This window comes from Maniola jurtina, chromosome 3 (assembly GCF_905333055.1).
Source record: "Maniola jurtina chromosome 3, ilManJurt1.1, whole genome shotgun sequence".
In the NCBI taxonomy this organism is placed as follows: domain Eukaryota; kingdom Metazoa; phylum Arthropoda; class Insecta; order Lepidoptera; family Nymphalidae; genus Maniola; species Maniola jurtina.
This window is the reverse complement of record NC_060031.1, coordinates 9621966-9647709: the sequence shown is the minus strand read 5'-3', so window position 1 is coordinate 9647709 and position 25744 is coordinate 9621966. Positions and strand designations below refer to the sequence as shown.

General features: G+C 37.8%; 3 protein-coding genes across 6 annotated transcripts in view; 2 read left to right on the top strand and 1 right to left on the bottom strand.

Annotated features, from left to right (window-relative positions):
• The window catches only part of LOC123879373 (inositol-trisphosphate 3-kinase homolog), a 67832-nt gene extending 58524 nt beyond the window's left edge, over positions 1–9308 (top strand). For 3 of the 4 annotated variants that reach the window (XM_045927046.1, XM_045927043.1, XM_045927055.1), the window contains 2 exons: positions 6453–6617; positions 8173–9308. In XM_045927046.1, the coding sequence (XP_045783002.1) occupies positions 6453–6617; positions 8173–9093 (1086 nt within the window). In that variant the 3' untranslated portion in view covers positions 9094–9308. Of the gene's footprint in view, positions 1–6106; positions 6337–6452; positions 6618–8172 lie in introns of those variants that run through there. The other variant, XM_045927063.1, reaches the window with a different exon arrangement.
• Positions 9309–10732: 1424 nt separating this feature from the next.
• On the bottom strand, positions 10733–14408 carry LOC123879276 (protein claret segregational-like). The gene is made up of 2 exons (XM_045926929.1): positions 14270–14408; positions 10733–14061 (listed from the first exon to the last, which is right to left on the bottom strand). Exon 2 carries the CDS (start codon positions 14059–14061, stop codon positions 12163–12165), a length of 1899 nt encoding a protein of 632 aa, XP_045782885.1. The 5' UTR covers positions 14270–14408; the 3' UTR covers positions 10733–12162.
• Positions 14409–16314: 1906 nt separating this feature from the next.
• LOC123879244 (7SK snRNA methylphosphate capping enzyme bin3-like) lies at positions 16315–22308 on the top strand. The gene is made up of 5 exons (XM_045926878.1): positions 16315–17694; positions 18580–18770; positions 19371–19726; positions 20577–20798; positions 21642–22308. The coding sequence occupies exons 1-5, from the start codon at positions 16640–16642 to the stop codon at positions 22200–22202; spliced, it is 2385 nt and encodes a 794-aa protein (XP_045782834.1). The 5' UTR covers positions 16315–16639; the 3' UTR covers positions 22203–22308.
• The last annotated feature ends 3436 nt before the right edge of the window (positions 22309–25744 follow it).

The window sequence follows — 25744 nt, the reverse complement described above, 5'->3', positions numbered from 1 at the left end:
ACGCAGGAGACATGTACATGAATATCAGCACTCAGACTCTATGAAAAGTGAATAATGTTTTTACATATCTTTCGCAACTAATATCTTTAAATTGGCCGCCAGCACAAGACAGCAAATATGTGTACACATTTTGTTTCTCAGAAAATAAGTAACTTCTGTCGGTACTGGATCTTGGACGATGCAGCACGGCTCCGTGCGGCGGCCGGCGGCGCTGCGGCACGTGCGAGGTGTAAACTGAATCGCGCCTAAAGTTGCAAGTTGTTCGCTGAATGAATTCACCTTGTTTTGCTCTGATAACTTCGAAGGTTTCAGCAACTTTTCAGCCAAATGACTCATAGTCATGAGTCATAATATTCTAGTTTTAAATAATTATAATAAGTACTATACGAATTGCAATACACTTACGTAGGAGACCAATTTAATACCCAGTCAATTGGTTTATTTTAAACATGTATTCAATTATGTGGAAGTTTTTTCTATAATGGTAAAATTTAGCGCTTGAAATCTTAAATTTTTTGATTTTTGTGTAAGCGCGGCCTTAAATCATACTTTAATACATATTTTACCTGTTATTGATCCAAGATATTTAGGTACATACCTCAGATGTAATTACATAATATGTTTATAAACTCTCTGTTGCCACTCACGCCACCTCTAAATAATATTAAATTAGCAACCTTCTCCAAAAATAGACACTTGGTGTCCCAAGTGGTCTAATAAATCTAATTATATATAGGTATTTTAGGAAACAATAGCCGAAGCACGATAACTGTAAGTAAGTCGGTAAATAACTAGATTTTCCACAACCGACGTATACAGTGCCTACTTACTATGATATATTCAGCTCATTCACACCAACATACATACATATATTCTAGCTACGTATCTACTAGGTAGGTACATACTGCTCTCTAACTTCTCAGTTTTACCATTTTCCTCTGGGTTCTTCCAACTTTCTTGAGATACTTAGGTAAGTACTAGGTAGGTAGGTTCGTATTTTTTTAACCACTACTTAGTGGATTTTGGAGAGAATTTCTTAAAATACTTACGTGCTATAGGTAATATAACTATAGTTAAATAATTGGTTTAAATTCTACAAAGCAAAGAAATTTCATATTCATTAAGTACCTACCTAGATACTCTATTACGCATTGATATTAGCATTAAATTCATATTTACGCATATAAATTAACAGGAAATTATACTTAACCTACCTATTGTCGTCATAATGGTAATTTAAGTTTATTAGGCTAGTGAGGTCATTTTAACTTATTCATTGTAAAGAGTTCCCGATTTCCAGTAGACGATTACTTATTGTTTGAGAATTTGTGTAGGTAGGTATATCCGATAACGTTAAATCTTCTCTAAAGTACCTGTTCACTGAAGCGGAGATGTGCTCAGTAGACTCATGAGACCTGACGTGATAACTTTTTGTGTCATTTCTGTGGAATCTGATTGGGTTGCTCAACACGTCTTCGCTCCGCTCCGCTTGCGCTTACCCGCTATGAGAAGCGAGGTTTTACTAACGCCCATTCACTCACAAATCACAATACCATCTACGTTATCACTTGCTTACTCGTTTATTCTACTTCTAACTTTCTAAAAAATAAAAACTAGGAGCGAAAATTGGTTGGTTGGTTGGAAAATTGGTTATACTATATACTACGTACTCGTATATTTGAGAGCGGTGATAGCCTAGTAGTGGTTAAAGATTGTGATTGCGACCTTCTATTTAGAAGATCTGCGGTTCCATCTCGGGTAATTAGGTAGACACACTCTTTTAACAAACATCGTGAGAACGTGAGAACCCTGAGAGTTTTCCACTGTATTCTAAAAGATGAGCGAAATCTGTACCTAAATTCGCACTTAACCAACTTGGTGGATTATGGGCCCAAAACCCTCCTAATTCTAAGAGGAGACCCGCTCTTAGTGCCATTATTATCTCAACGCATCACCGGTCGATGATGGGTTGAGATGATGATGGCAGTCAAATGTAGAAAACGTTATTGAATGTATGGAGTTCAACACCACTGTAGATTATATTAGAAGGGTAAACTGAGCATAATCTATTAGCTTATGTTAAGCATATTTGATGTGCCCATACACATGGACATGACTACCGCAGTTTATCGTAAACATTGGAAAAGTACGAGATGCATAGCCACTAGCCGCCGATCGTGGTCATAATGCAGTAATTACTTAGTTATTGTCTTTTGTTTCACATCCCCATTGTCGGTATGGGAATCGTGCGCCGTGCATTTCACGTTTAGATCATTTTGTCATAGTCATCCTACAAATATGTCATTGATGGGGAGGCTTTTGTTTCGAAACTATGAAGTTGATGCTCGCTACTTCTCTATGATGAACTCTATGATTTTTTGGGGGAAAAAATTGCCTTTGTCCTTCTACGGGGTGAGTACCTCTGTACCACGTTAAAATCAGTTTAACGGATGGACCGTAAAAGTTAGCTTATGCGAAATAGAGCCTACTGCCTCTGTTTGTCCTTCACTTTGCTTGTGCTGTCTCTTTGATACATATCTTAGATTGATAACTATTATTTTATTGCCGGTAGACCAGCACTGTTAACCTATTTTCACTTTTGCAAATTTTGCATACAGATTTTTCTAGTATAAAGAAATCAATAGAGCTGTGGCTCAAGTTCACCGACGTAACTGCTCTTCTGCAGGTCACGTTTTATTTATACATCTAGGTACCTGTTAATGCAATATGCAGATATGCAATGTGTTATAGTCCAAAGCTGAAATGCTGGTACATTGTAATTAGCCTAGCCGGTTCTCAAGGATGCCGAGAACCTTAGTCCAAAGCCATAAAACTTCGGTTTTTACCTGCTCAGTCCATACACGGAGTGTTTAAATTCTTAGTCCGAAACCGAACTTCAATTTCATCAAATCGGCATTGGACTAGGCATGGAATTATTATGAATCGAACTTAGGATAAAAATATAATTTGTATTTGTATGTTTATAGTTAGTAAAACCTATTATACCTAGTAGGTAAATTAAATTTATTACGAAATTGTGATAAACAATAAACTACTAAATAAGTACTAAAAACATTAAAGTACTAAAAATAATCAAAATCTGAACACATTCAAATGCAAAATCTAGAATAGCTAAGTTCAAAACCGAATTGACAAAATTACGTTTCTACTTTGGAATGAATTTATAGACGGAAAACTCGCAGGCAGAAGCCATAGCCTTAAGCTTTGGATAAAGAGCTGTCGCCATTCCTGAGAATTTCCTAGGACAATCGCGATGTGCCGATATTCCTGCTTTGGCCAATAACACGTCGTATAAGCATAAAACTGTTGCACTTTCGAAGGATATGTTATATTCATACTTTATGTGACCTACTGACCGATAAATCTCGATGACCGTTTTATATACATCGATACGAAATATCGACATGCAATTTTAGCCTCCAGACATGTACTGAATCCGCCGTCTACGCATAATTCACTGCACTGGGCAAATCATATAACCAATGCACTTTGCAACTAAGACACTTTCAAAGCTTGGCCATGAACCGCCATGACCGAAGTATATATTCATAGGGTATCCAGCGAACAAACAATTTAATTCAATGTCGTGTCTACTTGCCATGTTATATAAAAAATTCAAAAGCGGCCAAATACAATTGGAAGATTCTATTTTTTATCGTCACTGTGAAAAAATGTACTTTTTGTTGATTTTGAAAATACGGTCCACCGTCCACGTCATAGACGGGTCGGGGTCCGTGCATAGAATTTAGTAAATGATGAAGTTGTAAAGTGTAAACCCATCTCTCCTAATTGAGGACAATGTACCTATCTGTAGGAGGGGGCTTCGATCTCTAGCTGGGTTCAATGTCGCTACCGCTTTTTTAAGTTTTTCTGCTGGTACTAGTAGGTACCTATACCTACCTAGCAGCAGGAAAACTGAATCAGCAATTTTTATCATTTCGAATCAAGCTGCTAAAATTTAAATGTTAGGTACTTTATTGGACATATTGTCTTTGGTAATCTTGCTTACGATATGCAATTATTTTTGTATGGGTCACCTGATATCTTATAATGTCTTCTTCATTATGGAGTACCTATTATTTACCTATCTAGGTGTTGATTGGTTGGAGGTCGTAGAGATTAACTTAGATAACTGAGAAGTATTTGAATACAAAAGACAGTACAGTAACATCGTTTAATATGTACCTTTTAGCAATGATCCAATCTCTGACTCTGATTTCAATACCCTGTTGGTTCATTTTAGCAAAAGATAATTTCTAGACGGGCTCATCTTTGAATGTCTTTTCTGATTCAAGGGTAGCCTTGGCCTATTACTGGTCTACCATGAAGGGTATATGCTGTGATAAATGTATACCTACCGCCAAACGCCTAGTTCACTCTGGCAGCGTTCCGGTACCTACGAGTATGTCGCTGGACTGGTTATTTACCTCAGACCTAGTCCGGCCCTCCGAGTTCCATATGGTACTTACATTCTTCTTCCAGTACATATACTTACCTAATAAATTATTATGGAAGTAGATTTCCAACTAATATGATAAATGTGAAAGTGTGTCTGTCTGCTCGCTTTTCACAAACTACTGACCACAGGTCTCTCGAATAAGAAGGGTTTAGGCCATAATTTGCCATGTTGGCCCAGCGCCGATGGACACACTTCACACACCCTGTTTTTCTACACCAGAACGGTGTATTGATACACCGTACCAAGTGATATTTAATTTCTTAAAACGCACTTAATTCCTAAAAGTTAAAGGTGCGTGCCCGGGAACGAACCCCCGAGCTCTCGAATAGAAGGCCGACGTTTTGACCACTAGGTTATCATCGCGGGGGCATTTATAATATTAGCATGGATTTAATATTTTAGAACCGGTCACGTTTTAATTGGCTGAATGACGGTCGAAAATATATCGAGCCTATTTAATTACACTTGCATTTTCGTGCCCAAATCTGTAGCGTATACGTCATAGCTCATAGTAGGTGCAAGGTACCTACGCTATACTAAAGTCAAGCTTCAGAAGTTCGGGCGTCATGTAAAGATGCGAATTGTATCTTCCCCTTGCGTCATAAATTCTGAAAAGGATTTCAACTGACGTCACAGTTCATGCTCTGTTAATGTTTCATTTTCATTAATAAGTGGCACAATTACATATTAACATGATCTAGATTAAGGGGTTTCTTTATAAATTATTTTCTAGTTTCAACTTTCAATTTCAATACAGAAAACGTAGGTACAAGGTAGGTACCTACCCTACATGATGAATGTAGGTGAAATAAGGCACATATCCGGTTGATTTCTAAACCCACAAAAACCCGAAACCACAAAAATTCTAACAATTTCCCTTGCAAAAACTGAAAACGTCAATTTAGTCATCAGTTAAACTTGTTTAATTTTTTGGGGTCAGACCATGGTAAGACCGATAAAAACGAATTTTACGAATGACTTCATAAAGTGATTGCGTTTCATCATGATCAACCTATCGTCGGCTCACTGCTTTACAGAGCATGGGTCTCTTCTCAGAATGAGGAGGGGTTGGCCATAGTCTACCACGCTGGCCCAGCAGGTACAGATTGGCAGAGTTCATACACATTTGAGAATATTATGGAGAACTCGGGCATGAACCCCGGACCTCCCGCCTAGCCTATGAGGCCGACGCTGACGGCTTAACCAATATGCTATCACCACTGATTGCGTTTAACGATTTATACATATTTGGTAGATAGGCAAAATATACCTAGTTACCTAAACTACAATAATTTTAAATGATAAAAATTACTATTGACAGTAAACAGACTCATGGCCATACCTAAGTATATATTATCTCGACAAAACACTGTCGTCACAAATCTAATTCCAATAAGTAAGTAGGTAGGTGCGTATGAGAACTTTGCGCGATCCACTTGCTATGTAAAACAACGTGCTATTGTCCTTTTATCTCAACGATCAATGCATTTGTATTCGAGTTTCTGAAAAATAGGCGCTAAGAAAATTTTGATGTACTTGTATAGGATCTGGCGTGCGGACGGAAAGCGGCGAGGGCGCGAACGCTCCGACGCACGTCACAAGAAAACCGAGGTCTCTATATAAGCACGCCTGACCCTCCCACTGGCACCACTCGCAAGCTAGCAATAGACGTCAAGTCACGCACGCCGATCGCTTCTCGCGCGTTGTTGTATATCGCTCATTCGTTTCCGCACTTCCACCGCACGCTCTCGTACATCATGACCGTCACCAGCAAGATGAACAGCGTGTCCCGCCAATCGGTCCTGAGCCGCCTCGGACCCGGCGGCCTCCTCTATGCCGCAAACAAAATTATTGCGGTACGTCAGCCCATTGTTTGTGTGGTGTTACATTTTATATGGAAGTGAATATTGTTCGACAGTGTTAATGTGTGCGCAAATATGGTGTTTGAACTCGTCCTTTTCATTGTCCGCAGGTTGCTGCTGGCAAGGATGAGGAACGTTGGCGTAGTAAGAACGAGGGAGCCTTGTTCAGGCGCTGGAAACGCACCACGTCCTCGGAGTCCAACACTCCCGTCGTCGTCGCCGCACCTACCACGCCAGTATCGCAGCCCTCCGATTTGCTCAAATTCTTAGCTATTGTAAGTATTATTTTCGTAACATTCTTTACCCCCTTTACTTTGACACAAATAAAGAATATTTATTATGATACCGACCTATTTGTTTTTATATATGTATATAAAAATGATTACCTACTCTTAAATGCGTCATCCTAATAATTACGACATACCTCAGTGATTAGTTATAATTTAAATTAAATAATTCGGTAGGTAATTCGGATCAAGTAGGGTAACTTAAATAATTATATTGGCGTCACTCAGAAAAACAGGTATTATTTAAATATTTTTATCGAATTATTGGAATGTCCTCTCCAAAACCAACACAAAAAAACACAAGTTTAATGTGTAAGGTTATCCGAGAGTTTTAATCTAAACAAACTAATGCCAAAATAAATAATTTAATTAGAGCGTGATTGCTATCACAACATCTAATTATTCAGTTCACAATCCAAATACCGAAAATACGCGATATCGCTCCGAATCTCAGAAGGAGACTGAACTAAAACCTTCGAAACACCCGTATTTATGCAAGTTCAATCTTGTTGGCCTCCTAGCAACAGATTGTATAACATCGAATGAGCCAAATATCGATTTTATCAAACTACCTGCATTAGGTAAATTAATAATTTTATATTATTTTTGACAACTCAAATCAATTTTTAAAAATAACCTTACAGTTCGGCCGTCCTGAATTTAACACGTCCTCGTGTTTCTAATCAATCTTGTCATGTCAGTGGCGGGCTTCCTTGCCCTAAGTCAAATCCAAATCATGGGCTATCCTGCCCTCCGTCAAATCATTAAAACCTACCCTTGAACTGCCGAACTCTCAGTTTTAATATCAAGTCAACAATAAATCCAAACGACTAACTTCTCATTCGATGTATACAAAATCTGAACCACTCATTGCAAATTACTTTCCAATTCACAAAAGACTAAATTATTTAAAAAAAACTAAAAATTTTAATCAGCAAATCAAACTCAATAAAAATTTTAATCAAATGTGGGTTGTTTACAAAAAGATACCAAAGCGAAATTAAGACAACGTGAGACACGTCCCGCTTCTGAATTATTGGCGTCACTCAGAAAAACAGGTATTATTTAAATATTTTTATCGAATTATTGGAATGTCCTCTCCAAAACCAACACAAAAAAACACAAGTTTAATGTGTAAGGTTATCCGAGAGTTTTAATCTAAACAAACTAATGCCAAAATAAATAATTTAATTAGAGCGTGATTGCTATCACAACATCTAATTATTCAGTTCACAATCCAAATACCGAAAATACGCGATATCGCTCCGAATCTCAGAAGGAGACTGAACTAAAACCTTCGAAACACCCGTATTTATGCAAGTTCAATCTTGTTGGCCTCCTAGCAACAGATTGTATGACATCGAATGAGCCAAATATCGATTTTATCAAACTACCTGCATTAGGTAAATTAATAATTTTATATTATTTTTGACAACTCAAATCAATTTTTAAAAATAACCTTACAATTAGATAACTTTAACTTTAAGTAAATAATTATTCATGTTGAATGTGTGACTCACGTATATGTGTCCTTTTGTTACAGAATGCATTAGAGCTCTCAGCACCAGCATCCGACGCTTTACTCAAGTCGCGATCTTCGGAATGGTTCCAGCTGTCTGGACATCCAGGCTCCTTGGCGCCTGCAGGCCCCGGCACCGTCTGGAAGCGCCGCGCAGCTGGCGATCATCCAGCACACAACCCCGAACGCGACGCCTACGAGGCTCTCGCAGCCTGTCCCCACATGCGCTCTGCCATTCCTCTCTACTACAGGGAGTTGGAATATGGTGGCGAACATTTCATTGAACTACAAGATCTGTTGCATGGTTTTCGTGACCCACACGTAATGGATGTGAAAATGGGCACTCGAACTTTCCTAGAAGATGAAGTCAGCAACGCTCGCGCCAGACACGACCTTTACGAGAAAATGGTCCGCCTGGACCCCAACGCTCCCACCGATGCAGAGCACGCAGCACGCGCTGTGACCAAGCTGCGTTACATGCAGTTCCGCGAACAGTGCTCGTCATCTGCAGAACAAGGCTTCCGCATCGAAGCCGTCAAACTCCCAGGCCAACCGCCGCTGACGGACCTCCAGAGAGTCCGAGAGCCTAAACAACTGACGGACACAATCGCCCGCTTCCTCGGTAATGACGACCGCGCCCGTCGTGCTATCGCTGCTCGTCTGCGTGAAATCAAGAGCTCGTTTGAAAAGTCGGATTTCTTCAAAAAACATGAAATCGTGGGAAGCAGCATATTTATCATCTACGACGATGAACGAGTCGGCGCTTGGCTCATCGATTTCGGGAAAACTCGACGCGTACCAGATGACATAAAAATTACCCACCGAGAGCCTTGGCACCAGGGCAACCACGAGGAGGGTTTCTTATATGGATTAGATAGGCTAATAAATACAATTGAAACAGCAACGCTTTCTGAAGCGACGGCTGAACCAGATGTTTCGCGTTGAACAATCGGCGAGAGGAAGCTGGACTCGCCCCCGGTTACTTGCACCGCTCGCTTGGCCTTAGTGCCCGTGCCATTCTCCTGGCGCCTAAGCCGAGGCCCGGAGATGTACAGAAATACTATGTTTTGTGTTTGTCTATATGGAAGAGAATGCGATGTATCATCCAATAATTTGATCTAGTCCTTCATTAAATAATTAATTATATTTTTTGAATTTGATGCCAGTGTTTGATTTTACCCGACTTAAATGGAATTCTCACGCAAACGTACCTACCTAGTTAAACTTAGTAAAAGTTAGTATGAAACTAGAAAAATCTTATATGTCTTTTAACTTAGTTACTCACACCTTATATTTAAAATAAATACAAAATATAAATAATGTGTAGTTGAGTAGGTATAAATAAGAGCATAATAGGTATAATAGCCACAGCTATTTAGTAGGTATAGAAATAGATCATAGTAAATATAATAATCGATAGGTTACTACCTACTACCTACAGTAGGGTATCTAGGTAGGTACCTACCTACCTCAAAATAAGAAGCCATTAGGGAAAATTTGTATATTCAATAATAGTTACGAATCTAAATATAGGATCATTTGGAGATCACGAAATAGATGTAAAAAGATTAAAAGTCATGAAACTGATTTTTTTTCTTACGGAACGCGGTAGAGTGAATAAACCCTAATACATTCATCTGAAGCATTATAGCGCCATCTAGTATGTATGATACAATTGCCTTTTCAAGAAAAGTTAACAAGATGGTGCTGCTACGTGAGCGTACTAGAATATTACATGCAGGACGGTTCAAAATGTCTAATTCTCATAATGTTGAATTTGCAAGTCCTAAAATGTTGACGTAAAAAAAGGTTTACCGTCAAGGTTGTCAGTTTTAGACCATTTTTGTGACGGAGGATACCTCAAAAACTAAACGAGAGCTGAATATCCCGGGGGGGGGGGGGGGGTGCTTGAGGTGCCTATACCCCCCCCCCCCCCCACTCAAATCCCAGGCAGGGATAAATTATTTTGCATAGTTCTTGCATTTGTCGAAAATTTTGTGAATATTCAACACAACTCCGAAATTCAACATTATGAGAATTCAACATTTTGAACCTGAATGGAATATTATAAAGCATTAGGTAGGTATGTTGTAGAGTGGTCAGTCAATATGCCTTGAAAATAACATTTTGGTAGACTCTTTGATGCGCTTCTGCCCTAGTATTACCCCAACCCTTACTGCTAATACCCACTTACCTAATAATGATTTTCTCTCCAAAGCAGTGTAAAAGTTAAATTAAGGTGAAAGCGACGGGCCTGCCTGCGAAATTCAAATTTAATTTGGTTTTTCGCAATTTGTAAACTAATACGACAACGTAGGCTTATGGTATTTTAATTGCGACAATGGCGGTATCATCTCCACGTGTTTATATATAAATCTTTACTTGAAAGGGTCCAGTTTACGAAATTAGCTCTAGTATCGACTAATTTGTGAGTTATAGTCGATACTAGAGTAAATTTCTTAAACTGAACCCTTTCAAGTAAAGATTGTCGCAACTAGAATGCCTACTTTATCGTACAAATTGCGAAAAACCAAATAAAATTTGAATTTCGCGGGCAGACCCGTCGCTTGCGTTAAATGTAATGGTCTCAAGCTGTGGCATTTTTTACGTTATATACTGTTATCTCACGATTTTTAAGATAATAGATGAATGAAATACGAGCATTTTATAAGGAAGTCCTATATATTGAGAAAATTATATATTTTAAAGTATTTTACACATTAAAAAAGTAATTCACAGACATTTTAAGTCAATTAGGTTTAAGTTTATTAACACTGAAATTGACTTATACAAGTACGCTGGAAGAGGTGTGTTTATGTTATACAAAACCACTGTTATATTTTGTGCAGACTCGAAGCGTCCTACTAGTCCTAATTTGGTTTTTTGCAATTTGCCTGCTTTGTCGTATTAGTTTACAAATTGCGAAAAACCAAATTTTTGAATTTCGCCGTTAGAGCCGTTTAATGCGCCTTAAGAATAGGTCAACAATTACAGGTCCAGCGTACTTGTATTAGTGGAGGTCAGTACATATAAAAACTAGTAGATAAAAACTTATTATAATATTAAGTCTAAACTGCATTGAAATTATATGAGACGCAAGGTGACAGAATATGGATTTAATTGAATTTTATATTGTAATATTTAAAATAAATAGGCATCTCAACAGGAAATAATTATTAGAGATGAAAAAAATGCAATTTAGGTTCTATTTTCTTTAAATTGTCTATGAGATTTACCACTCATATACATTTTGTGAACAAATTTCCTTTGGGGGTAAATGCGCTGACTTGCCACTTGTAAGATTGGCACCAGCTGAAAACTTACATCAAATCTTGGTGGCTAATTTCTTAAATCAATCCTTGGGTGACCCAAGAAATGATTTAAGAAATTAGGTTCTTAACCTAATTTAATAACTTTACCTATGTACGCACGAAACACCTATCTTGCATTTTTCTTGTGTACAGTTGGCACTACACGTTACACTATTCCACATTAAAGTAACAGTGACAAAAGCTCATGTTACAACTTGCCTAACATAATATGACCAATATTATCTAAATAACATGATTAGTTGTCTAATATTTAAAAATTAAATTGTACTGAAAGACAATTTCACTCATCATAATTATTATTATTATTATTTAACAAAACATCACGAAAACTTGTCCAGCAAAGTGTAGGTAATTTATATTTTTTAAGAAAAGAAGTGCTTCAGTAAAGATTAATAAATCATATATATGTTTTAATGCTACAAAAATATTAAACTAAAAATTTCGGTGGCGTATTTAGTAATAATTATGTTTAATAATAATTACTCATAACTAATAATTATATCTATTACTAATTAAAATTTAGTTGCATCATTTAGTTATACCACTGTCATATTATTTATACAATAGTATGTATATGAAATACCTAATACAAAATTGATATTAAGTAGTATAACTAAGTGTTGCTAAGAAATATATTGTAGTAACTAATAATAAATGTCAATAAAAATAAACATCAAGTAAGTTAAAAGTCAACTAATTGTGTTAAATTTTTCTTGGCCTTAGTAGTTCGGCAGCTGTTTACTTTTGTGGCAAACCTCAAGGAGTTGAGAGTCTCACCAAAACATTCATCAAATTGGTTGATATTCACCAACATAAGGGTTTTAGAGTTACCACCAAGGCTCGGCATCAATAGATGAGTAAGTTTTGAATTTCTGTATGGGATATGGCTCTGGTTGGTCTGTAATGATAAGATCACTTTAGCTAGCTCAGAGAGCGACCGATTGATATGTTTTGTTTCGTCCATCCTCTGAGTTGTTTTCCCACTTTCCGAACCTGCTAAATCTACTAGATTCAGGTTACTAGTAAACTTTTCCTTACGTTTCTCATTGACAGCAGTTATTCTAATCTGTGCAACTGAATGAGACCTGGAGCTTCTCTCGTTGTTTATAGTAGCTGCAGTTTGTCTGTTACGTTGAGCGAATAACATCAGCCTGATGAAGTCATGAGAACTCTTAACTTCTTCTTCTTTCAAATTTGAAACATACAAGTCAGTGCCTTTAGAATTCATCATTTTAATTTCGTGAATCACTTGATCTTTACATGAATTCAATAAGTCATATATTATTTCATTGTAAATTTCTAAAAAGGAAGCTTTTATTGTCAGATCCCAACCCATTCTTTTGAGATCATCCATGCAAGTAAAAATCATGTTTATAGCCCTCGGTATTATACCATATTGTTCAACTCCGCAACCACCTTCCATTGTGTAAGTCTTACCAGAACCAGTTTGACCATATGCAAAGATGCAAACATTATAACCATCCAATGCAGACTGGACCATTTGAGAAACTTCAGCAAACACATCTTCCTGAGTTGAATGTGGAGTGAAAATGCCATCAAAAGTGAATGAATGCTGAGACTTACCTTTACGGGCTGAATTAAGGAGTTCAATCTTTTCCACTTCTATAGAACAAGCATCAAGTACATTTAGATTGTACAGGGGCTTTGATGCCTCAGATTCAAGCGGCGGCCGTACCCTGCAATACACACGAATATTTCCTTTCAGATCTTGTACAGTATTTCTCAAAGCTCTTTGATCAGTGTACATTGCAGCTAATATGTTTTGCAATGCATCTGAGTCAGTTTTAGTTTTCTTTATAATGTCAAGTGCGTCTTTGTGGTCCAACTGCAATTTGTCATGTTCCACAGATATTCTTTTAAGGTGGTCAGTTAAAACTCTCAATGCTTCAGTCTCTTCACTTAGACTTTTATGGCGGCGTGACAAATCATCAAACTCCATTTTAAGTCTGTCAAATTCTACAGACTTAAGTTTCAAACTATTCGTGACATCTTCCAGAAGGTTAGCTTTGCTAAGCAGTTCTTCATTTTCTTGTTTTTTAATTTCATGATCAATTTTCAAGCTTTCATATTCAACTGATTTCTGTCTTAGATCTTTCAAAGTGTTCAATAGTTTTTCTTTCAACATGTCTCTCTCTGCTATACTGCCTTCAACTGTTTCCTTAACCTTTTCATACTCATCAGACACTTCAACATGTTTATCTTTTAGCTCACTAAGCTCATTTTTTATTGCCTTGTGTTTCTCTAGCAAGTCGTTAAATCTTGCCTTATAGTCGTACGGAGCAATTCTAGGCGCTACTGCTGTAGTTTTTTTTTCCACTTTAGCTATTTTATTTGGTACCTCAGACACTGATGTCGAGGGCACCGTAGCTGATCTCTTGATACGAGGAGCTGGAGCAACATTAACCGAAGCACTCCGCATTGGTCGAGTATGATTCAATAATAAGTTCTTTTTATCCGTCTCACTAAGGCTGCCGCCAATGGTCCTAGTCATATTTCGTGTATTTGACAACCCTGGCCGATTTTCTTTAACAGTCACTGGGTATTTTGGAATGCGCGACATCTGAAAAGCATAATATAAAACTAATTAACTGAGGCCTCGACAATTACTACCGTAAAATAAGTATCCTAAGTATCAAATAAAATGAATGGCTGTGGCCAGAGTACATTGGTATGGCTGTGGCGGTGGCCAGTGATTGAGAAGAGGAGTATAATTTATCTAGCAGTCACATCATATTTTCACATAACTACACCTCTGTAACACAACGCACCTTAAATTATTTAATTAATAATGAAAACATCAAATTATAGCACTTTTTATCACGAAGAAATAATTATTTCGTTTGTCAAAACAAGTCAACGGAATTTTTATTTCAAATTTTGAATTTGTAAAGTTTTTTTTTGAATGGAGAGTGGCTTCGGGATTTGAGTTCTAGTCTTTTGGAGTAAAATGTTGCAACTTTTCAAAATATTGAAGTTAAGTTGGGTAACTTTAAGTTCTTTGTGTAAGTAAATTTGAAATGGGTAACATTGGTGTAATTGTGAGAGTTTTTAGGCTGCCATTGCATGGCCATTGCCAAACTGTCGTGTTATTATGTGGTACCTATATATTTTGTAGTACAATGTATTGTCAGAAGTTTCTGAATAATTTGCAATACAAAATATTTTTACTTTTTTGACAATGACAATTTTTTTATGACAATTTGACCCTACATTTTGGGGTAACTTGCGAATAGAATTTATTTTCTAAGGTAGGTAAATATCATAGGTAAATATGGTTATTCCTACATTTGAAAAAATGAATTACTAAACTACTATAAATTAAAAAAAAAATGTAACTAAATATTTTTATATTTAGTTACTAGCTGATATCCGTGACTTCATCCACATGGATTTAGGTTTTAAAATATCCCGTTGATCGGTCCCTTATGCCTACATATCTATGCTTATGCCCCTTCTTGCCCCTCTTTGATTTTTTGGGATAAAAAGTAGCCTTAGATAATAAAAACACTCTCTAGGTCATAAATTATAGCCATGTAAAGAATTAGGTACATCAATCCGTTGCTTCGTACAAACTACAAACCAACAAACAATTACACTTTTGTATATTTTATATTATGGGTAGTGAAAATGAGTGAGTTCTTATCATCTTCATTAAAAACCTAAAGAGGTGTGCATTTTTCATGACTTTCATGAGGTTCTATATATGAACTTTGAAAAATTATAGCTGTAGTCATAGACGTACAATTTTCGCTTGCTGTAGTACATAGTTAGGTACTTAAGAAGAAAAATGTCTAAATGGTAAAAAATATCAAAGTCGTTTTTAAAAGTTGAATTATTATTGAACAGAACAAATTAATTCAAAACATGTTTTTTGAAATAAATAATAACTAATTAGTTAACTAGTTAGTTATCTAGTAGTTATAAAAGAAAAAGTAAAACACTATAACTACCACCAGTCTGAAAAAAAATTGACTCTATTATCTATGACTTTAATGGATTATCAGAGACATGCTACCTAAAGCACGTCTCTGTGGATTATTTGTTTTATTTGTTGAATGCATAAAGTACAAAGAATGCTTTTGCGTTTTATTTAAATAGGTAAATTTGTCGCAGGTAATTGACTTTTTTAACATTCTTAAATGCCATTATTTTCATTGTGAGTTGATATGGCTGGTTGAGCTGTTCATGACATGTTAGCCGCACCAGGGGTGGCTATTTCAAAATCAATGGCCGCACCCAATCACACTATCACACTTCACATCACACTTCACACTATCACACTAATATTTATTAATACAAGGCGAAAGTTTGTGTGTGTGTGTGTGTGTGTGTGTGTGTGTGTGTGTGTGTGTGTGTGTGTGTGTGTGTGTTTGTTACTCCTTCACGCAAAAACCACTGGACGGATTTGGCTGAAATTCAGAATGGAGATAGATAATATCCTGGATTAGCACATAGGCTACTTTTTATCCCGGACAATCAAAGAGTTCCCACGGGATTTCAAATAATCTAAATCCACGCGAACGAAGTCGCGGGCGTCAGGTAGTGATAAAATAATTCCTATTAATTTGATGCAAGTTTGATGGTAATTATTATTTAAATAAAGAATTTCGTAAGACCTACGAAATTTTACCAACCAGCCATATCAAAACTATACAAATCGACTTGAGTCACTGCTACTGTCAAAACTTCACATTTTGTCAAAGATTTCCCTAACTTGTATATTACTACAAACCTGACATTGGCTTATCTATGTAAAGCCAGACGAGAAAAAAAACTACCACAAATGCATGAATTTTTAGTTAATTTTTAATTTGGCAACACTATAAAAAAAAGTCAAATTGCCATTTTTGTTTCAATGTGTGTGGTGTGGCGAATTAATTGTTGAAATCTTAAATGTGGACAAATAGTGATTAATTTGAGGAAGATTATCATCAGGGAACCTTCGTACAGACCAGATTTGTGATGTATAAGTACTTTATGCCAATTTCTTTCGACTTTAAATACCATCGCTAGACCTGTTTATCACCATTGACGGATGTCCTTGTACATTTTGCAAGAAGAAGAGTGGCGGTAAATTTGATTTCCAGTTAGGATTTTGATTTAATATGTCAAACATTTTTTATGAAATAAGTTAAATAATGGGTAGCTCAGAAGAAAATATACTTAGTGGTAGTATACATGAAAACGAGAACGTTGAAAACGACGCAGGTGTTGATTCGGAGAATGATGTTGCGGAAATTACAGACCCATCATTGAATACGAGTGTGGCGTCTAATCCATCTGCAAACGAAGGCAACACATCTAAAGAAGTCGAAATTTCTGGAGCAGGTACCTCAAAGAAAACAAAGAAAAAATTTAGGCATGGGAAGAAAGGGCATATCCCTAGCAAGGACAACCTGGAGAGGAGCGCCGTACGGAGGCTTCACCATACCGGCACGAAATTTAAACAAAATAAGAAACGAGCACAAAGTATTCCTTCCTTATCTAAATACTTTCTTCCAACAAAAAGGCCACGTAAGGAAACTTTTATTCCACCTACGAAATTCCTTCTCGGTGGAAACATTTCTGATCCTCTAAACCTAAATAGCTTACAAGATGAAAACGTTAACAGGGCTATGAATGCAGTGACTCCTGAGTCTTCACCTCTGCCCACTCCCCCGAGGCACAAGGCTAAGATAGATGTTATAATTCCACCTAACATAAGGGATCCGCTTAATCTCATGGAGCCTTTGGATAATGATGAATATGAGAAAAGACTTGAAATGCAACAGCGCAAGCCAAGAAAGAAGCCAAGAATAAGACGCCGCACAACCGAGACAAATGCAAACACTAATCCAAGTGAACCCACAGTTGAGGTTAAGCCTGAAAAAGAGGAGGGGATTAAAGAGCCTCTCCCTCCAGAGCCATCTACATCCAAGTCTCGGAAGAGGTCGTGCAGTGACAGTGACAACAGTTCATTGAAAGGTAAAGATGGCAAGAAGCTGAGACGGATGGATTCCTTGGATAAAATAGTGAGCCCAGTGGTCCCCCAGCCTGGAGCATGGATGCGTGCGCGCCCGCAGCCGCGGCCAGGGGTTCCAGAGCGCCCAGCCTCACCACATCGAACTAAATTAAAGAGCACTTCTGAAGAAGATCAAAAGGCACCAACATTTCATCCCAAAAATTCAAGATATCAATATGGAAACTATGATAGGTGTGTACATTTTTATTTGTCTGTAAAATTCTTTTTCTGACTTTTTTTTAATTTTAAATTAACATAAGTACATACTTTTAAGTTATTTTTTTGTACCATAAAACAAAATAATTAATGTATTTAATTACAGAATACTTTTATGCTTTTGGTTAAATTGTACCTAAACAACTACTATTATGAACTAGGTGATGCCCGCGAGATCGTCCATGTAGAATTAGGTTTTTTTAAATCCAGTGGGATCATTGATTTTTTGGGAGAAAGTAGCCTGTGTCACTGTCCAAGTCTTTAATTATACCCATGCATAAAATGATGTTGATTCGTTCCTCCGTTGCAATGTGATTGAAGAACAAACCTATAAACCAACAAACAAACATAATTTCGCGTTTATAATATGGGTGATCTTGGATGAATTGAATTCATCCAAGGTCACTACCATACATACACTACATAATATATAACAACTAAGTTTAAGATGTTACCTTTGTAGGTACAGTGCAAACACTAAGGAAAACTGTAACAAGTAAACATTACTAGAGTTTGGGTTGTTTACTGTCATTTCAACATAATACACATGAAACTCTAGTTTGTGAAACTCTGTAATGAAAGAATATGACCAGTTTATTGAAATTCACAATAGAGAGTTTACACTTATTATTATTATTAATTACTAGCTTATGCCAGCAACAGCTTATATCCATCCCCGGGATGCATGCTATCTCTATGTCAAAATCAGACAAAAAAGATGGGCTGTCAATAAATATCAGACAGACACTTTCACATTTATAGTATTAGTTGGATTATGGTCCTTGCATCATAAACTTTAAAATTAAGTAACATTGTTTATACAATATAACCTTTGGCTAACTAGTAATTTGTCAATTACAGGTATTATGGCTATCGCAATTTGAATGCCATGATGGATATAAGACTTCAAGTGTTTGAAATGCACCGGCACCTATTTCAGAACAAAGATGTATTGGACATTGGTTGCAACGTAGGCCACATCTCCATAGCCGTGGCTCGAACACTCGGTGCCAAATCTGTTGTAGGAATTGACATTGATCCAGTACTCATTGGTATGTTTTTTTAATTTTTAATTATGATACAAGTTAGTCCTTGACTGGGATCTCACCTGGTGGTTAGTGTTGATGCAGTATAAGATGGAAGCGGGCTAACTTGGAACCCATACCCTTATTGGTTTCTACACAGCATCGTACCATAACGCTAAATTGCTTGATGGCACAGCTTTGCTGATAGGGTGGTAACTAGCCACAGCGGAAGCCTCTAAACAGTTATTTAAAAATAAACTGTAAGAGCTGTAAAGTTGAAATTTAGTACAGTTAAAGAAACCTGTTACAGCCTCCAGAAGCATATAAAAATTATTAAAAAAAACAATGGCTTCAACATGAAAAGTGAGACTTTGTTAGTAACTTTTGAATGTTAATTGACAGCTGTTATCATTATAAAATTAAATTTAGTGTGTGATTTTTGAGTGGGCCTGGTTCATGAAGATTCTGAATTATACTATTTAAAAGTAAAGTCAAGAATAACCTATACAAATTACCAAAGAATACCTGATCTGTAACCAGTAAAATCTTATTAGACTTTATTTTAAAGATTGTCCTTGGTACTGTGGCTGATTGTTTTTACTTATACACATGCAAATCTTCTTTCAGGCAGGGCAAGGAAGAATCTTCGATCCTTAATTCCTGTCCCTTCAGAACAACCAAAGACAGAAGAAGACAAGAAAAATGATGGAGACGACAAGAAATCCGAATGTGATAAGTGTAAAGATGAGAAATGCGAGGAATGTACTATCACAGATCAAAAACATGATAAAGAAGATGATTCAAAGAAGAACTTGACTGGGAGGAAGTTACGAAAGCCGAGGAAGAATAGAAAGTCTATCAATAAGCAAGAGCAAGGGCAGTGTTTCTTTCCCATGTCAATGTCGCTTATGTTTGGCCCCATCGGAGATCCTAAGACTGATGTAGCAACTCCTGTTTTTCCATATAATGTCTCATTTAAACAGGTAATTGTACAATTTAATGAACAAAATTATATAAAAATATATTAATTATTATAATATAAAAACAGTGGACCCCCGGTAATCTGGCCCCTGTCCAATCAGGCACCCCATGTAATCCGACATGTCTATTATTGAATTTATTTTTTATTTGTACCAGAAATTTGTAACAATAAAAATAAAAAATAAAGAAAAAGTGGACAGGGAAGCCTCTATAAGAGATCTCTACCAGTGACCCTTGGCAGTGCGAGAGGTTGTAAAGGGAGTAGAATAGGTACAGAAAAGATAGACAGTAATTATGAAAAAAGCCTAAGAGATATTATGTTATATTCAAGTATTTATATATTAAAATTTACTAAATTTGACGTACATAGTGAGGTATGATTTGTACGAGTATGAACATAGAATCTTATCATTGGATCTGTAATTTATCGGATTACAACGTACTCTTTTGTAAAAAAAATCTGGACTATAGGGGGTTTTTGGCAGTACTCTATAATCCGACAAATTCGATAGTTCGACAATGTTCTGCAAAACGTTTGTCGGATTACCGGGAGTCCACTGTAATTATTACATTAAATGAAGAGCCTTGTTCCTTCCAAAAACTTGCCAACTTAAAATAGTGGTGGTACAATGGGTATTTTAAAATGAGGAGTGCAGCAGGTCTGAAGTGGTACGCTAGATGTATCATAGAAAATCAAGTTTTTTATGGCGATAATGTTCACTATCAGCGTGAAAATTGCGTTAGTGAAGTTGCTTCAAAAAGACGCCGACAAAAAATCGGTCACTGATTGCCGGACGTGGTCGGAGCGTCTAAGACTGGTTGTATTTGAAAATATTTATTTGATTTTCTCAGGGAAACTATGTCCCACGCGAAGACTTCGCGGTGGGGAGTATGGAGAGCCCGCAGTTCGACTTGATCCTGTGCCTGTCCACCACCAAGTGGCTGCATCTGAACTGGGGCGACGCGGGGCTGAAGCGCGCCTTCCGCCGCATGTTCGCCGACCTGCGCCCCGGCGGCAAGCTAGTGCTGGAGGCGCAGAACTGGGCCAGCTACAAGAAGAAGAAGCGGCTGACTGTAAGTATCTTTAGAAAGTTTCCGAGGAAATGTCACAAGGTTATCACTGACCCAAAACCCAAGATTTCGCGGTGGGTAGTAGGGAGAGCCTGTATGTTCGCCGACCTGCGTCCCGGCGGCAAGCTGGTGCTGGAGGCGCAGAACTGGGCCAGCGGCTGACTGTTAATATCTTCAGCTAGGGTTTCCGAAGAAAGGGGTACCGCCACATAGCAGTCGTAATGTTACAGCAGTACTTGACTCGCGAGACGCTATGAAACATACTGAATAGGTGGCTGAATAGTGAATTAAAGTTCTAAGTGAAAGCTGTCACACTGAAAAGTCTAGCATACTGAACACAAAATAGGTGGCCTAAACATGTGTAACAGGTGAGCTAAATGCGCCAAAATAGGTGACCTAAACGTTAAACATATTAGGCCGTTTGTGCACTCATTCGTAAAAAGTGCGATTAGAAGTGGCCGTCGTACACAACTCAACTGTTTTTGGAGTTATGTGCATTTCAAGAAATTAAATACCACTTGCTTTATAACAACATCATGAGGAAACCTGCATGCCTGAGAGTTCTCTTTAATGTTCTTAAAGGTATGTTATGTCTGCCAATCCGTACTGGGCCAGCGTAGTGGACTAAACTCTTCTTATTCTGAGAGAAAACCTGTGCTCAATAGTGCACCAGTTCGACGATGGGTTGATATACTGATGATTTACTATGTCCCGTTTTTAGTCGTATTTTTAACTTTAGCAATCTAAAACCATCACTCTCGACTAAATGTACAAATTTTTGTGTTCATTTCAAAGAGGAGGAATGATTGGGTATCAGTAGTAATTTCGTATTTTTTGTTGTTACAGCCAACCATTTACGAAAACTTCAACTCGATTGAGTTATTCCCGAACAAGTTCAGAGAGTATCTCCTCTCGCCGGAGGTCGGGTTCAGCAAGTGCTGCATACTGGGAGTCCCGCAACACGCGAGCAAGGGCTTCCGGCGGCCCATACAGCTGTACGTGAAGGGCGACTTCACGCCTAGCAAAGCGCGATGGTCGGACGCGTACGCGCCGTCGTCGCACCACAAGCCGGAGGCCGAGCCGCCACGGCGGACGGTGTACGCGCCCGTGGCGCCCGCCTACCGGCCCAGCGACGACGCGCCCTCGTGCGGCGCCGTGACGCCCTACTCGCCGAACCTCGACTGCAGCGCGGACGACTCGCCGTTCTACAACCCGCGCAGCGACTCGTACGCGCCGTCGTACCAGCCGCCGCGCCCCACGGTGTACGCCACGCTGCCGTCGCCGCGCGGCGCGTCGCCCGCCGCGTCGCCGGCCGCGTCGCCCGCGCCGCACGCGCCGCCCGCGCCGTCCGCGCCCGCCGCGCCCGACCCCGTCTCCGCGCGCGGCTTCGTGCTGCTCGACGACTGAACCCATCCGCCTTTCGTTTTATGTAAATAACTGTAGATCCCCTAAGATTATGTTTCAGATAGGCTGAAAATATTTTATAATATTATATTCTTAATGTATTAAGCAATGTGGTGTTTCATTTTACTATCCTTCCATCAATAGTGCATTCCATTAGATATTTACATAATTTTTGAATCCCGACGCGCGTACAAATAGCTACCTACAGGCACAACGCATACCCACGGAGTGGAACGGCTGAAGCTGCTCCACTGTTGCAGATGTGAGTTGTGCCTAAGTTTGATTCCTATGCCGTTGCATTGTAGAGCTTATTTCTATTTCAGAAATCTAATGAAAAGCTTTTGTGAGGAAAATCAAGTGAAAGATTATTTGGTCGGAATACCTATGGTCTCTTAACTAAGGTGAATAATAAATATTATGTAATTTGCTAATGTTGGCTTCCTTGTACTAAAATCAACCCCGCAAATTTTTACAATATACCTAAAAATTCCGACGAGAACTACGCGACGTGGTGGTAAAGTACCTAATAGACTTGGTTGTTTTTCAAATCCTTTCATAGGAATATACGAATACGAAATAAGCCAACTACATTTTCTAATTGGGTCAGTACTTCGGTCAGTATACCTACTCAGTAGATAGGTGCGCGATAGGCGTGAACTAATAAATTAATGCCTGTACACGAACCTACAGACCGTAAATACTTAGCAAATTCTGTGTTGACTGTTGACGCATGGTTGTGAACATCGTTAATCATTGTCTGCAAGGAAGTAAAACCTACTTTATGCTGCAAATGGTTATTAATTTAAAAATAAACGGGATTATTTCACTATGATTTCACTATAGTGAAATCAAGTGCGTAAAGGTGCAAACACACGTGTTTTGGTGAGATGCAACGCAATGTAACCACCAGTCCTTTTTCGCGCGTTGGTAATTTGGTATCCAGTCAGTTAGTCAGGATAAGTGTTTTTATAATAATACTAGCTGACAGCTGTTGACACATAAAGTTATAATGGCGCGTGAGAACTTATTTTGTACGCATTATATAATTTTCAGTATAAATACGTAGGTAGGTACCTACAATTTTGCTAACCACGTCAAAACGTTTTTATTTTCTTTTATATAGCAATCGAAATAAGAAGACATACTAGATTTTCACTAAACGAATCCCCATATTATTATAATGTTCGAATATAAAGTAATTCAATGTCTCGATACGTGTATTCGTTGCATTTAAATATTATGTTCTGCCAATATCAAGTGAAACGGAGAAAGCATGAAAGGAAATGACAGCAAAGCGTAAAAAGGTCCTCGAAATATATTATTAGAAGAATTATTGGCACGGAAATTACTTCATTCATGTTCTCGTTGAGAGCGAAAGAAAGTGACAAGTGTTTATTGATATGGATAAACCCAAATAATCCTTGGTAGCCCATTTGAAAAACTTGATCTTTTATTACTATTATGATCACCATCATCATTATCATTTATCAACATGATCATGATCATCATCGTTCTGAAAAATAAAACACAGGTAAACTGAAAATCACGATGAAATGATTGAAGGACATAATATTTTGCTATAAAACGCATTAAAATGCAATTCAGCTCGCAAAGCGCTACAACCTAGAATTTAATAAACGCTTCTTTTTTTATCGCGTAAACTCATTATTTGTATTTCATCTCTCGCCGTGAAGGGACGCGCCGCCGCTTACAGCGTTGGCCACACAGGCCGCGTATGCGTCGCGTAAGCGTAGACGTAGCGCGTACCATTGCGTTGTAATTTATGCAAATTTATGAGATATGGCATACCGCTTGCGTGGCGTGAACGTTCGCGTAGACCTAATGCGTGCAGTTATGTCTACGGATTCACAAGCGCGTGTCAAGTGTACGAGCTTGGTGGTTTGGCTTGTAGGTATTTTTCTCGGATCACGTGACCAAGTGAGCCCGGCCTGATGGAGATTATACACAGACAGAAGCGCGGCCACGTGAAGGCTTAGCAATAAAATGTTTCACGAGGTTTTTCTATTTTTAGAAAGACTTTGCTTTCTGTTATCTTCTTGGCTCAGATACTCTAAGCGGTATTAGGTACGAGAAACACAATGTCATCTCAGATTGTAGGATCAGAAGTTTATAGAGCGGTAAAAGCTTTCTAGAGCTTTAAAAAAAAGTAATTTGTTCATAGTTGTTATTATTTCAAGTGCTTTTAACCATTTATAGTGGGTGTTGTCTAATACCCCGTCCACACACTGCCCGTGTGGCATGGGAAGGAGCGAGGAACGGAGGCAGAAACGTAGTGTGGACGCATTACTCGCATGTACCTCGTTCAGTTTCGACGTCCATCGTGTTGCAAAGGCAAGCGACCTAGTGCGGCGGCGTCGCGATTAATTGCGCGAGTAGAGCACTGTGTGGACGGGGGGTTAGACAATTGGTAGGATTATACTATTAGGCCGCAGATATACCTGTAAGTTTTATTCACGTAAGTAGCTTACATCTTACGACAAAGTTACTAATGTAAACATGTAAACACTGTTATAAGTACCTAGGTACATTTACGCAAGCTACTTACGCAAGTAAAACTTGTAGGTGTAATTGCGGCCTTAGACGAGTCACGAGACTATGAAGTTTCTATACATACGCATATCTATAAATTATGTTATTTGTGTGCATTTATCTATTGAACCATACCCACCATACCTGTATCAATAAATGTACTTATTATTAAATTATTACCATTTTAAAATTAAGAGCTTTAAATTATATTTTATTTAATAATAATGATGATGTTGTGAAATCAGACCTATTTCAATATGACTGTAATATGTAGGTATTTTGAGCCTATTCAATGTACATTTACTTATACAATCTAGTAAATTTTGTACAGTTTAAATATTTGCACGCCATTACATGGCAAGTGTAGCGATACTAAAATTAATTGTAAAATCTATGCTAACCTGCATTTAAGCAAATAAATAAATGCTTGATTGAATAACGCTTGTTTATAATTGCTTAACAGGGCTCTCTCCGTCACTCGCTTCATACAATCGTAATTCCAATTTCATTTGAATATTAAGCAACCAAAGTCCATGAAATTTTGCAGACATATTCTAGAAACTAATATCTGTGTCTGTGGTGTTTTAGATTTTTCTAAAAATATGTAGTTTTAAAATTACAGGGGCTCAAAGATTTGTATGTAAATTTTTAAGACCGCATAACTTTGAAACCGAATATTTTAACAGAAATCTCGAAAACCACAAACATAGATATTAGTTTTTAGAATATGTCTGCAAAATTTTATGGGCTTTGGTTGCTTAATATTTAAATGAAATTGGAACTACGTTTGTATGAAGCGAGTGACGGAGAGAGCCCTCTTAAAAAAATATTGGTTCGTCGTCAATAAAACCCGCATTTGATTTGTACAGTACCATCAAAGACATGCTGTGGTTACTACGGAGAATCGAGTCGAGAGAGAATTTGTACGACGAGTGTTGTTAGACGTTTTATTAGAGAAGACCGTTCTGAACGGTTAGGCAATTTAGTAAAACCCA